The 15,919-nt window shown below is 43.3% G+C and overlaps 1 protein-coding gene across 1 annotated transcript; it reads left to right on the top strand.

The window, feature by feature from the left end:
• The first annotated feature begins 3,290 nt into the window (after positions 1 to 3,290).
• LOC110070391 (uncharacterized) lies at positions 3,291 to 9,984 on the top strand. The gene is made up of 5 exons (XM_072988389.2): positions 3,291 to 3,556; positions 4,794 to 5,275; positions 5,804 to 5,930; positions 6,774 to 6,841; positions 7,638 to 9,984. The coding sequence occupies exons 2-5, from the start codon at positions 4,865 to 4,867 to the stop codon at positions 8,538 to 8,540; spliced, it is 1,509 nt and encodes a 502-aa protein (XP_072844490.2). The 5' UTR covers positions 3,291 to 3,556; positions 4,794 to 4,864; the 3' UTR covers positions 8,541 to 9,984.
• The last annotated feature ends 5,935 nt before the right edge of the window (positions 9,985 to 15,919 follow it).

Below are 15,919 nucleotides of genomic sequence, written 5' to 3'. Positions count from 1 at the left end.
GGCTACCTGAACCTATTGGGATCAAACTCAGGTCATTAACAGAGTCTTGGCTGCAGTTGTTGTTTAGTCGTTTAGTCGTGTCCGACTCTTCCTGACCCCATGGACCGGAGCACGCCAGGCCCTGTCTTCCACTGCCTCCCAGAGTTGGTTCAAATTCATGTTGGTAGCTTCAATGACACTGTTCAACCATCTCGTCCTCTGTCATACCCTTCTTTTGCCCTCACACTGTGGCGATGATCTTAGTTTTATTGATGTTGAGCCTCAGACCATTTTTTGCACTCTCCTCTTTCACCCTCATTAAGAAGTTCTTTAATTCCTACTCACTTTCTGCCATCAGAGTAGTATCAGTACTTGGCTGCAGTACTGTAATTTAACTACTGCGATGTGAGGCCACTTCAGGTCAGCTACTCCATGGTCCACTGATCTCCCTGCTCGAATTATATCCGAGCACATATTTTATACTCAGCAGCTTTGTCTGGATATTTTTTAATATTTAAGAGAAGGGAGGCCAACAGGGGCAAAGTATCTTTGCTCGTCCTCCTTGATATCTCAGCCGCCTTTGATACTGTCAACCACGGTATCCTCCTGAGGAGACCCTCCAAGTTGGGTATTGGTGGCCTTGCTTTCGCTTGGCTCCAGTCCTTGGTGGAGGGCCATCCCCAGAGAGTTCAGCTTGGGGAGAATGTATTGCCCCCGTGGTCCCTCAGTTGTGGGTCCCACAAAGTTGATCATCTCCCCAATGCTGTTTAACATCTATATGAGGCCATGGGGGGGGGTCATCCGGGGATGTGGAGCTTCATGTCACCAATATGCTGATGACACCCAGCTCTACATCTCCTTTTTTCCATCTGCAGTGGATGCTGTTCCGTCCCTTGGGCACTGCCTGGAGGCTGTTCTGAAATGGATGCAGCCAAATGCACTAAGGTTGAACCTGGACAAGATGGAGGTCCTGCGGTTGGGTGGCCCCAATGTCAGTGGTTTGGGGAACTCCCTCTCTTTTGAGAGGGCGACTCTCACCACAAAGAATTTGGTTTGCAATCCGGGGGTCCATCTTGACCTGGTGCTTACCATGGAGACCCAGGTAGCGTCCCATTTACATATTTGGTGGATCACCCAGCTATCTAGATCGCCCCCCTATCTAGACATGAGGGTGCTCACCATGCTGGTCCATGCGCTTGTAGTCTCAAGAATAGACTGCTGTAACACTCTCTACGTGGGGCTTCCTTTGAGACCGATGAGGAAGCTAAAGATGGTCCAGAACACGGCAGTCAGGCTATTAACAGAAAGATTTCACCATATTTCCCCCACTTTGGTCACCTTATTTATGCTGGCTAGCTATCCACTTCTGCATTGATTTCAAGGTGCTAACCATTACATATAAAGCTCTTAACACTTTAGAACCTCGATACCTAGCTGAGCACCTCCTTCCACCCAGTTCTACCCGTATCACCCATTCCAGTCAGGCCAGGCAGCTGAGGGGCCTAATGCCAAGAAAGGCCCAGTGGGGAAAAAAACTAGAAATCAGGCCTTCTTGGCAGTGGGCCCTCACCTCTGCAACAACTTACCTGTTGAGATACGCCTGGCTCCCTTGCTAAAGGCCTTCATGACTAACCTGAAGATATGGTTATACAGACAGGCCTTCCCTACAGCCATTACCTAGCCTATCTCTGCTTTTTCTTTTTTCTCTTTTTTTTCTTTTTTCTTTCCCATCTTGGACTAATATTGATTTTAACTTAGCTTATTTTTTCATTACGTGTAACTGCCCAGAGTAGATACATTCTAGATGGACGGTATATAAATCTAAATAATAAATAATATTACATAATTCTTAACCAATCCTGGCAGAGATTATCTCCCTCTCTCAATGACAAACAAAGCCTATGTCTTTCTATGTTCCAAAACTTACAACATTGTCACTATACAGTATTTATATACCCTTGGTTTTGAGTATAGTCAAAATAACCTTAGTCAATGTTTAGATCTTTCAAGATTTTGGGTTTCCAAGATGTTTAAAGCTCTAACACCATATCATCCCAGACTGAGTAAGGCCCAAGACTTGGGAGCTTCAAGGTTTGGTCAAAATCCCACCCCTTGAGCAACAGAAACTAAGGCTTGTTAATACAGCACACAATGTCTATTGTTGTGTAATGCAGTTAATGCCTAATACGGTTAAGATAGTACACAATGTCTATTATTTTCTATCCCTTTATACTAGTTTCTTATAGTGACATGTTTCCCCATTAAATGTATTATTTTCACCTGCCATCCTTTTTATCAAAACTATAAAACTGCTTTAACTGTGTGAGAGGGGGCAGAAAGACATCCCAAACCCAGGCAGATTCATAAAAGAGATGTGATCCTCGAGAGAAGCTTTGATCGAAATCATTTAAGGTTTCATGGATTAAAACTAGCACTTTGAATTGTGACCAGAAACGGATCGGCAGTTAAGTGGAACTGCTGCGTTTTGGGCCTGCTGTTTCTCTGATGTTAAGAGGAATGTATTTATTTATTTTAATATTTTATTTTTATACCACGACGTCTAGTGACCTTGCCACTGCTGTGGGCCATTTTTAAACTCTAAAATCATACAGGAAACAGTCACGTCCAACCCAAACTAAACGTGTGTGTGTGTGTGTGTGTGTGTGTGTGTGTGTGTGTGTGTGTGTGTGTGTGTAAAACGGCAATATACAATATAAAAGAGCAACAAATCTAAAAAAATCAAGATAGCAGCAACAGACAAGATAAAGATTCCAAAATATAACTGTCAAAATAAAATAAAATGACCAACAATTATAAGGGGAGGATATCCTGAAATGCCTTTCTGAAAAGCAGGGTTTTTATGTACCTTCCTGAATATTACCAGGGAAGGGGCCTGGTGTACTTCCTCTAGTAGTAGAACACTCCATAGAGTGTTTTACCAGTGGAACTACAGGCCACTACAGAGAAGGCATGGCACATTTCCTAAGCTACTTGTAGACTTCCTAGCCTTCTGCGGAGCGGACAACTGCGGCATCGATGCCAGGTAGGTACAAGTGGCATGGGCAGTTGATCTGATAGACCCCAGAGAAGGGCACAAAACACTGGTTCGTACTGGTCCCTTGCACTGGTTTGTACAGTACTGGTCCCTTGCTTCGGATAGTTTTTCAGTCAGCACCCGGCTTTCCTGCCCCACTTCCTCAGGCGGGAAAAGGCAGGGAAGCTGGATGTATGCAGAGACTTGGCGGATGGCAGTTGTGTGTAATCTCCTTCTTCTGCCCGACACAAAGAGAACAACAAGGCTCTCCCATCCAGGCGCTCAGAGACGAGATTGGGCGAGTCTGCGCAAGCCCTGCCAGGAGCCTGGCGTGGCTTCAGTCACGTGACGGGAAAAAAGGAAAAACACGTTTTGCACTCAGGTTTTTTTTCGCCCTTCCAAAAACCTGCACATGCGTCCTACCACCCACCCCCCCCAGCCAGGAGGAAATGCCCGGCAACTTTTAAGGGGGAGGCTTTGGAGACAACCTCCGCAGCTTGTTGACATAAGGGGAAAAGAGAGGCGCAAAACGAGGGGAGGCGGGTGAGTATTTGGTTTTCCTGGCTTTTTTGCTGGGAAAGAGAAGAAAAGGCCGTACTGGGTGGGGAGGGAGGAAACCTGGGATCGATTTCTGGGCAGGAAAGTCAAGGAGAAAAAGGATCTCTCGGGTGAGGAGAAGAGGAAGAGGGAAAGAAGGGCTGGGAAAGGCTTGGCGATCTGGGCAGATGAATTGGGCGAGCAGAGCCCCGAGGGGGCTGCAGTATCCGACGGGGGGGGGGGGAGAAGCGAGGCCGGGGCTCCGTGTCTCTTTCTTGCCCTTTTATAAATATAAATGATGTATCTGTGTGAAGTCTGCATGGGAGAAGGGAGGAGGATTTTGTCCCCTGCCTTATCTTTTATTTCATGAACCCACCCTTTCCCAGTCCTGTTCTTCAAAAACGATGAACTGAACCTCTCATCATTTCCGTGCTTTTTTCTGTGGGCATAGATGGGACCTGTGATTTGAGGATTATCCTATATAAAAACCAGGTGGGTCTTAAAAGGATTTGTACGTCGGATCCGTACTTTTGTACTGCTTATAACATCATGAGCCAAAGAACCCATGCTTTCTGTATTTCTGCTCTAACTTTAGCCCAGGATCACGCAAGAAGCAGAGGAGGAGAACTGGTTGTTACTCTTTGCATTTTGGGGTGGAGGAATTAAAAGGGAAAGTCAAAGGTGTTTAATTAGTACTGAACAAAGGGGAGCACCAGAACGCTGTCCTGTGCAGATTTTGTGTTCTAGTGAAACAGCTCCAAGCTGAGGTGGAGAAGTTAGGAACAGAAGGTAGGATTGTACCTCTCAAATACAATAAATAGTTATGAGACAGTTAATTTTTTAAAGAAGCAACTAAGTGCAGAACAAAGAATGTCAAAATCAAAATACAGTGACTGATTAACAACAATGTCTAAATTTCTAGAATACATGTACTGAGTTACTCGATGGTTTGACTTTTAAGAGTGAAATGCTGGTTACATGAACATTTCTTCCACCAAGAGAGAAGCTTAATGAATGGAGAACAAAGGAAATCAAAAGATCAGTTGGGGAAAAGATCCTTTTGATTCTCTGATGGTCTCAAGCACATTGATCTGTGGCTGTAAGGTGACTTCACCTGCCTGTCTCCTTTCTCAGCATTGGGATTCTCCTGTCTTTCCATTGCAGATGAGACTTGGTTAGATTCTGTTGTATATTGGTTTCCTTGTCTTAACTATACTAACATGAGAATATCTTGGGTTTGCAGAGCTTCAGTTGTACAATCTCTGAAGGCATACTTTGTGCAGCAGGAGGTTAGGACCACATTAGAGGCAGAAAATGACAGACCAACAGACATCTGGCTCCGGAGCGGGAAGAGATCCCAATTTTATCAAGGTAGAAAACCTTGAGTCATGGAAGGAAAGAACGATGCAGGAGGTCCTAAGTGAGGAGACGGTCAATCCAGACATCCAGTGCCAACATTTCAGGAAATTCCCCTACAAGGAGGCGGATGGTCCTCGAGAAGTTTGCACTCAGCTCCACCACCTCTGCCATCGGTGGCTCAAACCGGAGCAACACACAAAGGCTCAGATCTTGGACCTGGTGATCCTGGAGCAGTTCTTGTCCATCCTTCCACTGGAGATATCAAACTGGGTGAGACAATGTGGAGCCGAGACCACTTCTCAGGCGGTGTCCCTGGCAGAAGGTTTTCTGAGTCAGGCAGAAGAGGAAAAGCAAGAAGAGCAAGAGGTGAGAGTTATTTTATGCCGGGGGGCTCAGACTCTTTGTTGGGCAGCCCACGCCCCCTGCTGCCCCTCTGCCTGTCAGATTTGTGGCTGTTCTGCTGGCATTTGCATCACCCATCCCGTATGGTCCTTGAAAGCGAGATGTGTGGCCCGTGTGTGTCATATTTTCTGTCCCTGTCATCAGGGAGACCCTCTTTCAGTTTAAACCAGGTGTGTCTTCCCTGTATGCTTAAAATCTCAGGTTTACTTATGTCATTAGCACAGAGCATTGTAGCAGGTACAGTGGAAGGGTCCAAACCCTTTCTCTGGCTTCAGGGTGGAGGGGAATGTCCGTCCCATAAGGTTATCCAGGGCTGCTCTAAGCGGTCAAAAATGGGGGAGGAAATGCTTCAAATTCAACCAATCACCTATGTTTGTTCTTGTGAAAATCTGACCATCTTATGTTCCCTATTTGCCAAGTCCCAGCCTCATCCACTCAGATCTTTGCTTCTGTTTTTTTTCTGTCTTCTTATTCCTTGTTATGGATCATCAGATGAGAAATCTCTCAGTAGAAGATCAGTCTGATTTCCCTGCAGCACAGATATCTCCAGGCAACATTGAACAGAGTCCCCACCATCAAGAGATCCCTCAGAGCAATGAGGGAGGTGCCACTTTGATAGGTAAGGCTTGGAGGTAATGTGTTTTTCCTTGTGTGAAAGAAGAGGCAGGCCAGTGTATTCTTTTTAATTTACCCCTTTCGGGTTGGGTAAACGGGGGTACTCTTTAGTTCTTTATGTACTTCAAACAAGAGCTTCAATTTTCAGTCTTCCAAGACTTTTTATACAGCAACCAGTTCCTCAGTTTTTATCCAGCAGTCCCAATGCAGAAAAAACTCAGGAAAAAACTCATTACAAATTCAGGAGAGATCCTGATGCACATTCGTATTTAAGTTTGCATCCTTCAAGGATTGCTACCGATTTGTTTGTCTGTTATATGTATAGCCCCCATTTCTTCTGAGATGACTTTGGAGCAGGCAGAGAGAAACAAGGGATACCTCACCACGTTTTGCATTCCTTGTTTTGAATTTTGAGAGAAACATGTAAGGTGAAAATTTGGTTCATTGTTTTGTATTGATCAAGAAAGCGTGGGCAAAATTTTTTGGGGCGTGCTTAAGTGTTCTTCCATTGGTGGTCCCGAGACTGCTTTTGAATATGTCAATAAAATACAAAATATGATCCAATGTACTGAAGAAACACTGAATTTTTGTTTTGTTCAATGTTGGAGAAGTGTCCTTAATCTTTTTTTTTATGAATTTGAGCCTTCTACCCCTCTTGCAATGTTATTAATCGCACACACATTCCTGAAGGGGCTCACCTTTTCATTCAAGAATCAATACCTTTTATTGGGATGTCAATCCCCTTGTGTTTAAGAGTTTAGTTTTTGGTGAGCATTTTTAGGATTATGATCTTATTCTGAGAGACGCTTTTGCGATTGGCTTTCTGCCCCCTTTGTCTCTCTCACAGGTGCTGAAAGAAAGCCAGCAACATGTATTCCTTCATCTCTTCCTTGCGATGGAACTCAACCAGATCAGGTACGTAGAAGGCAGTTAAAAGGCACTTTGAATCCCTGTGTAACCATTTTAGGCCTCAATGAATCTCGCCAGTCTTTTTAAGGAAAGGCTCCATGTTATCAATGCTTATGTAGCAGGCTGGTAAAATATAGCCCTCTCCGTGCAGAAAATAGCACTTCTCAGCTATCTGGCTACTGCAAATGGAGAAGAATTTGTTTCTCTTTCATTTTGAAGAATGGTCCAAAAATCTGTGACATGTTAAGAGGTTTTTCACAATTAAACATGGGGGCAGCAGGAATTATTTATCTCTCCCTGTTCCCTCATTCTGAATAGATCTCTCTCCCTGTTTTCTTGTGGGACAGTTTAGAAAGTATTAGGAGCTGTGCCGGATCAGAGCAACGGCTAGTGTAGTCTAGCATCCAGCAACTGAGATCCGTAGGCCTCTGTTCCTGGAAGGGAGCACATGGCCAAGGTGGATTAGCAGCTTTTGTTAAACTTTTCCTACAGTGGTAAGGCTGTAAAAGTCATTCATGAATTAAAAACTTCCAATAGATACAGATAATTAAGAACAATCTTACTCCTTCAGTAAATTAGCCCACCAGCAATTTAGGAGGGTAGCATTTCACTACCCAATAAAAATGTACCTAAGTAACTTAAATTTTGTGTAACCTGCTGGCTTAGTAACTGTTAGTCAAAACAGTAACATTCGTCATTCTGGTGGCACCTTGCCAGATGCTGATTTACAGGAATTGTATTTTGAAAGAAGTTGTAAATGCAATAGAAATTTCTAATATAATGTTTTTAATGTTTTGCTCAGAAATCGCACCTTGTGTTTCATAAGGGAGGCCACACAGGAGAGAAACCATACAAATGCCTGGAGTGTGGGAAATATTTTTCTCGGGATTCATACCTTGTACTTCATAAGAGAGTCCACACAGGAGAGAAACCGTACAAATGCCAGGAGTGTGGGAAATGTTTTGCTCAGGGGTCATACCTTGTAATTCATAAGAGAGTCCACACAGGAGAGAAACCGTACAAATGCCAGGAGTGTGGGACATGTTTTGCCCGCAGTTCACTGCTTGTAAGTCACATGAGAGTCCACACAGGAGAGAAACCATACAGATGCCAGGAATGTGGAAAATGCTTTGCCCAAGATTCACAGCTTTTGAATCATAAGAGAGTCCACACAGGAGAGAAACCATACAAATGCCAGGAGTGTGGGAAATGTTTTGCCCACCGTTCACACCTTTTCAGTCACAAGAGAGTCCACACAGGAGAGAAACCGTACAAATGCCAAGAATGTGGAAAATGTTTTGCTCAGAAATCTCAGCTTGTGTTTCATAAGAGAGTTCACACAGGAGAGAAGCCGTACAAATGCCAAGAGTGTGGGAAATGTTTTTCTCAGAAATCGCACCTTGTGTTTCATAGGAGAGTCCACACAGGAGAGAAGCCATACAAATGCCAAGAGTGTGGGAAATGTTTTGCTCGGAATTCAAATCTTGTGGATCACATGGGAGTCCACACAGGGGAGAAACCGTATAAATGCCAGGACTGTGGGAAATCTTTTGCTCAATATTCATACCTTGTAAAACACAAGAGTGTCCACATAGAAGAAAAACCATATAAATGCCAGGAGTGTGGAAAATGTTTTCCTCAGAATTCAAAACTAATGAGACATAAGAGAATCCATGCAGGAAAGAAACCTTTCAAATCTGAGTAACATGTAAAATATTTTGCTTATTCAACATGTGTTGACCCACAAAAGATTTACCATACAAGAGAAACGATACCAAAAACAGGAGTGTGGGAAATCTTTTGTTTACGGTTGAGGGACTGGACAAGAGGATGTTCTGGCAGTTCTTATCCTGAACAAAGGTATTTTGTGGCAAGACACAAGAGATGTAACTACGAGTTTTGGTGTCCAGAGCTTCACTTGACATTAATGTTCACAGGGAGAGAAAGGGAGGAGTGCCTGGTTTGGACCATAAAAATGCCAGTGGATCCAGTTTGTGCTTCCTATGATAAAGAAGCTGAAACTTCAAAGCAAAGTGTACCTTTTATATAGCGCCTCATAGTGCTTAAAGTACTCGCTGGGATGTTTACAATTAAATTACAATTGTTCAGGCTACCGTTTGGCCCACCAGTGACCTGGGTACTCAATTTACTGAACCCAGAAGGATGGGTCAACCTTCAGCTGGCTACCTGAGCCTCTCGGGATTCAACTCAGGTCGTTGGCAGAGTCTTGACTGCAGTACTGCACTTTAACCACTGCACCGCAAGGACTAATGCAGGGCTGGGAACACATGCTAATAGGTTCTCCATGGTCAAAAGATATCCTGCTTCAATTATATCTGAATACATGTTTTATACCCACCAGTTTTGACAGCTTCTGTTGGCCTGTATGCTTAACTCTATTGTTGGTATATTCTTTTTTCCGTATTAACTGTTCATTGTTTTCAATTTTGTCCTCTTTTTCCTCTCCTGCAAGAAAAACAAGAATAATAAAATGTATTTTAGATGAAAACTGGTATTTTGAAAGTAGGGCTCCTGGCTTATGTCTAGAATGTCTAATGAGAGGGCCCATTCCAGGTCTATTTTATGTTTTTTTTAAATTATATTTCCAGGTACTGTGATCCACTGCTTATATTTTGCTCAAGTAGCATTAAATATAAGCTCTCTGAGAATTCTGTAAACTGCCAGTGCTCATGGGGTGAACCGTTCTCTCTCTATCACCACCTTGCTCTAGAAAGCAGAGAGCTCTCTTAACAGTCACTTGTTACTGTGGTCTATGCCAGTTATTGTAAAATTATATTTAAATTGGGTCTTGGTGAGCCAATCATTGGTTAGATTACTACTGGTGTTAGTGCGAGATTTGCAGCAATTGGTGTGATGAATGGCAGCTAATTGATGAGGTACTGAGGTGTATCTCTGTCAGTTAGCAAAATTACAACCAACCTTCTACAAATAACAGTAGGATTCTGGCCTTTATTTCTGGCCACTAAATGCTTGTCCAGTTTTGAGGCCCCATATGCCAAGAGCCACTGTTTTAATGGCTGATTTTTGTTGCCTCTTTAGTTATAATAAATAATATGTAAGCTCTGATTTGCGGAGACTGCACACGGCAGTTTGAAGCGTATTGATTAAAAAGCTCTTTAATAGAATAACATTTGATGTTCTCCTTTGTGTTTGAGCCAGCAATTGATAGTCCCAGAATCACTTGTGTCTTTGTTAAAACATTAAATAACTTTTACTGCTTTGCAGCATATGTATAACATAACTCATCATGCTTAGACATTTAGTATTTATCATACAAATCCTTGACTTATTGATAGACATATTTTCGTCTAGTAAATAACTAACCTGCTCATCATAACACTGTTATATTTGTAAGCCCTATCTGGCCCTATCAAATCTTCTCAGTTACATCTTTAATCCTGTCAGCTCTATCAGCCTTCTTACATGTTTGTCCCTATCTGAGTAATTGTCTCAGTCACATGATGTCTGGTTATGAGTCCTTGTCTGACAGATTTCTAACTGACACCTGCCTTATATAGCTGCCTGGCTGACTCCAGACACATTCTGATTGGTTAGAATCGTGTCATATGTAAATTCTGATCTTTCCTAGCAAACATTTAAAGATACAGATACACATATGTATACTGAATTGTAGAATTATTTATATGTCAATGATTTTGTTGCTCAGAGTGGTCTCAATTGTAGTCAGTACAGCAATTGTTGAATCTGGAATCTGTTGCAGTATAGCACCTTAACAGCATCATCTTTTAAGATTTTAAATAGTTCCACTGGAATGCCATCACCTCCACTGGCCTTGTTGTTAGCCATGCTTTCTAAGGCCGACTTGACCTCACTGTCCAGGATATTTGGCTCAGGGTCAGCAACCACACTATCTGGGTTGTCCAGGACATCCAGATCTTTCTGGTGTAATTCCTCTGTGTATTCTTGCCATCTCTTCTTGATGTCTTCCGTTTCTGTTAGGTCCCTACCATTTTTGTCCTTTATCATGTCCATCTTTGCACACAATGTTCCTTTAATAGCTGAAATTTTCTTGAACATCTCTGGTTCTTCCCTTTCTATTATTTTCCTCTATTTTCTTGCACTGTTCATTTAAGAAGACCCTCTTGTCTCTCCTTGTTATTCTTCGGAAGTCTGTATTCAATTTTCTGTAACTTTCCCTATCTCCCTTGCATTTTGTTTCCCTTCTCTGCTATTTGTAAGGTCTCATTGGACAGCCACTTTGCTTTCTTGCATTTCCTTTTCTTTGGGATGGTTTTTGTTGCTGCCTCCTTTACAATGTTACAAGCCTCCATCCATAGTTCTTCAGGCACTCTGTCCACCAAATCTAGTTCCTTAAATCTGTTCTTCACTTCCACTGTATATTCACAAAGGATTTGGTTTAGATTATACCTGACTATCCCAGTGGTTTTTCCTACTTTTTTCAGTTTAAGCTTGAATTTTGCTATAAGAAGCTGATGATCAGAGCCAAAATCAACTCCAGGTCTTGTTTTTGCTAACTGTATAGAGCTTCTCCATCTTTAGCTGCAGAGAACATAATCAATCTGATTTCTATATTGCCCATCTGGCGATGTCCATGTGGTGATGTCCATGTGTAGAGTCGCCTCTTGTGTTGTTGGAAAAGAGTATTTGTGATGACCAGCTTGTTCTCTTGACAAAACTCTATTAGCCTTTGCCCTGCTTGGTTTTGAACTCCAAGGTCAAACCTACCTGTTGTTCCTTTTATCTCTTGACTCCCTTACTAGCATTCCAGCCCTCTATAATGAGAAGGGGTTGTTAGTCTTTGGTGTCAGTTCTAGAAGGGGTTGTTAGTCTTCCTAAAACTGGCTAATTTCAGCCTCTTCAGCATCGGCGGTTGGTGCATAAACTTGGACCTGAGGGGCACATCTTCCAGCGTTATATCTTTTAGCCTTTTGTTTCTGTTCATGTGGTATTCTTGGCGCAGATACTGGAGTGCCTTGCCAGTTCCTACTCCAGGTGTATCGTGTTTAGTCAGAACTCTCCACTATGACCTGTCCGTCTTGGGTGTCCCTGCACGGCATAGCCCATAGCTTCTCTGAATTACTCAAGCCCCTTCGCCAGGACAAGGCAGCGATCCGTGAAGGGGAATGCCATTTTTAGTCAGCCTCATAAAATGCATCGCTCCAGGTTTGCGTTTTTAACTAAAATTAGGAATCTCGGAGTGAGGCCGGGGACCTGAATCAAACGCTGATGGCTGGGAATGGCAGTGGGAATGAGATTGTTCCTTTTCCAAAGGAATGTTAAATCAGCCGTGATGTTCTGCGTACAAAGTGATTGACCAGACCATATGGGCGGGATATAAATCAAATAAATATATAAATATATAAATATATAAATAAATAAATAAATAAATAAATAAATAGAAAAATAAATAAATAAATAAATAGAAAAATAAATAAATAAATAAATAAATAAATAAATAAATAAATAAATAAATAAATAAAATAAAATAAAATAAAATAAAATAAAGTGAAAGCCAAAGGTAGAACCACACCCACCTCTCTGCCCCTGGGAAAGGACTCTTTCCGCCCACAGCCCCTCTTAGCTGCCAGACACTGCATGGCTCTCCTGGGCTCCCTTGCATTCAGGAGGGCCCGAGAATTGGCTGTGGGGCTCCAGGGCCCAGCCCCAACCCCCGTCCTGGTTACTGCCCTCTTCTTTCCTGTCACCTTCCTCCAAGAGCTGGCCTCCTCGGCCAGGCTTTGGAAGAAGCTCCTTCTCCTGCCTGACATGAGGACCCGAGATCAAGGCAGCTCCTCTAGGCCAGTGGTTCTTAACCTTTGTTACTCGGATGTTTTTGAACTGCAACTCCCAGAAACCCCAGCCAGCACAGTTGGTGGTGAAGGCTTCTGGGAGTTGCAGTCCACAACTCCTGAGTAACCCAAGGTTAAGAACCAGTGCTCTAGGCACTCAGGGAGGCGACTGGGTGAGGCTATGCCTGCTCTGACAGGAGCCTGGCTCGGCTTCAGTCACCTGAGGGGAAAGGGAGAAAAGGAAGTTTTATTCACCTGGCTGGGTATGGAAGGACAAGCGTCCACCCACACCCAGACAGGAGAAAAAGCTCTGCAACTTTTGGCAGTGACGCTTTGGAAACAACCTCCGCACCCTCTTTACGTAAGAGTAGGGGGAGGATTTCTCTGACATTTCACATTTTTCTCTGAAGCCTTTGTTTGAACCCGTGGGCAGGTTCTCACAGGCTTATGAGTAATCTGGCCTCTCTCACTGGATTACTCATAAACATTTTCAAAAGGTTGTGGGGGGGGGTCCCTTCCAGCCCTGCACTGCAATGATGTTGAAGAAGAAGCTTTATTTCTGAGGAGAATCATGTCTGCTAGAGCCATAATTTATCTTTTGCAGAATTTAAAACTGGGCAGGACTTTTTCTCCGTAGGAGATTTTTCTGAGAGCAAACAAATGATTTTCAGACCCCACCTACAGCCTATCCATCATATGACTCCTGGCCAATTTCAAATTTATTTATTTACCTATACTGTACATTTATTTATTTAAAATATTGGTAACCTAAATTTCTCCTTTAAAGGGACCCCACGTGGCTTACAACATTAAAAGATCATATTTAAAGACAAAATCAGTAAATATACAAATACTACAGGGGATCAAAAAAAATCCACTGTAAGAAACAGTAAACAGAAGTATTAACAAAAACTAATTCAAAGCAGTAAGGCACAACCATTTAAAAACACCACTCAGGCAGCCATCACTCGGGGAAAGTTTAAAGCTGAAGAGAAAGGTCTTTGCCTGCTTGCGGAAGGAAAGCAAACCTGGGGCCAGCTTAGCCTCCAGTAGGAGGGAGTTCCATAGTCTCTGGCAGCAGCCTCAGAGAAGGCTCTCTCTTGTGTCCTCACCAAACACACCTGTGAAGGTGGCATACCTGGAAACGCATCGGTAGCCAGTGAAGCTGGTGCAACAGAAGGATCGCTGTGACCAGCCTAAGCCCTCAATTTGGCTGCCACATTTTGGTCCTGCTGTTTTTCTGGTTTTAGAGAAAAATCGTTTGTTTGTAGTAAGAGGCAGTAGAACATAGTTAAGGACAGGAAGTCGTGCAGGGCTGTGATCCACTTCACCAGAGATACACAGGACATAGCCTTAGTTGGAAAATCTTTAGTTGTATGCAGGCCCAGAAAAGGATTTAAGGGTACCAAAACAGGAAGGTCACCCACGTCCCTCATGATCTTACGAGTGGTTGTCTAAGACACAGGTGGCACCCAGGACTCTCTAAACAGAAAGCGGCTCCTGTGGCTGAAGGTGCCATGGGCTTTGCTGAGCCGTCCCTTTGCCATGGAGGGGAAAGCCCTGGGTGGCTCCTCACAGCCCCTCTCCACCGGAGTTCCCGTTTGTCTACGTTTCCTAGTAGCCACCATTCCCCTTTGGGATCTCCATTTAATCTGGTTTAATAGCCCGGCTTCTGGATGAGATTAACCAGGAAGCTCTGCAAGGAATAGAGTCCCACAGAAGGAGCCTAAAAATCACACGGGGATAATACTAACTGCAGGACAAGGTTGGTGTTCTTTCTCTAATTAGGATTCAGCATGATTCCATCATGACAGCTCTAGGCTTACATGGGAGTCGAGATTCCTTCCGGTCTCTGTCTGAGCTACTTCCATGTTTCCCTGGAGAGGTGCCTGCCAGTGTCTTGCTTCCATCTTCCTTTCTCTCCCTGTCTCCTTCTCTACTCCCTGACTTGTTAATTAAGCTCCCTCCCGCCATCTTGCTGTCCTCAAGAGCTCTCCTCTCCCTAACCTTCGGAAGGATGTGTAGTCCATGGGAATCAGGTACCAGGCAAAGCACAAAGAAGCAATTTTAATTGTATTTTAATCATTTTATCTCTTATTGTAATTGAATTTTAATTGTTGTAAGCCGCCCAGAGACCTTTGGGTAGAGTGGGCGGCATATACATAAATAATTAAATAAACAAACAAACAAACAAACAAATAAAAAGAAGATGCCCTGAAGGTGTGAAACCGCCTTAGTGTATCTGCATTTCAAAGAAAGGGGGGGCATCTGTCAGGAATGTTCCTCCTTAAAGGAGTTTCCACACTCCTCACGAAGGTGCTAACTTTGGCAGTGTGTATATTTTGAGACTTGCACACTTGCCTGACCAGGTAGTACACTCAAATGACAAAAATAACTAGCACAGGTCCATGACTAAGGCACATTCGTTAGGCAACTCACCATTGTTCCCCCCAAGACTCACACTTGGGTAAAATATCAAAAAGGCTTATTTAAAAAGTGTATATATACACACACACACACACACACACACACACACACACACACACACATCAAAAGACCTGTATATTTATTTGATTACTTAATTGCAGCTATCCCAATTGTGTCTCTATGTAATCATGGCTACTTGTCTCCGTCAATCATCGCAAAGGGGTGACTCTCCCTTCCTCCGAAAACAAGCAGATAAACACCGCCTGAGAAACAGGTACTACATATCCCATGGCCTCACAGCATCCAGCAAACTGGCTCCACTTCCTAAGATAAAGAGTGCGAGCTGTGATCCTTGTTTCCAGCAACCACCTTTATACAATTTTACGGCAGAGCCTTGGTGGTGCATCTTTTCAACCGCTTCCCTCTTTTTTGTTTTGGTCTCTGTAACTTTAGAAAAAAAGATCCTATTGTGTTTCTTGCTTTTTCTATCGGGGATACATTTTCACTTGTATTTTTTGTTTTTTTGGCTCAATGTTTCTAGGTGGAAAAAAAAAAGGCCTCCCACCTCACCCCATCCCCTTATCAGCTTTCCAGGAACCTGCCTGGTGAAAGCATAATAATCCTGGAAATTCACTCAATTTTTTTAATGCCATGTTTAGTCAGCTTCATCAAATGTGTCACTCCAGGTTTGTGTGAGGAACTAAAAAAAATGGGAATTTCAGAGTGAGGCCGGGGAGCAGAATCAAACGCTGATGGCTGGGCATGGCAGCGGGAAAGAGACCCGCCCTTTTCCAAAACTCTCAGGAAGGCTAAATCAGCCGTGATGGCGGTGGGCTCGCCCTGCCAGGAGCCTGGCTCGGCTTCA

Source organism: Pogona vitticeps, chromosome 2, assembly GCF_051106095.1.
Source record: "Pogona vitticeps strain Pit_001003342236 chromosome 2, PviZW2.1, whole genome shotgun sequence".
In the NCBI taxonomy this organism is placed as follows: Eukaryota; Metazoa; Chordata; class Lepidosauria; order Squamata; family Agamidae; genus Pogona; species Pogona vitticeps.
The sequence above is the reverse complement of the archived record's forward strand: the minus strand, read 5'-3'. Positions and strand labels throughout refer to the sequence as shown.

Coding starts and splice junctions, on each gene's coding strand:
- LOC110070391 (XM_072988389.2), top strand. CDS start 4,865: ATGACAGACCAACAGACATCTGGCTCCGGAGCGGGAAGAGATCCCAAT. Junction 5,276..5,803: donor AAAAGCAAGAAGAGCAAGAG/GTGAGAGTTATT, acceptor ATGGATCATCAG/ATGAGAAATCTCTCAGTAGA. Junction 6,842..7,637: donor ATGGAACTCAACCAGATCAG/GTACGTAGAAGG, acceptor TGTTTTGCTCAG/AAATCGCACCTTGTGTTTCA.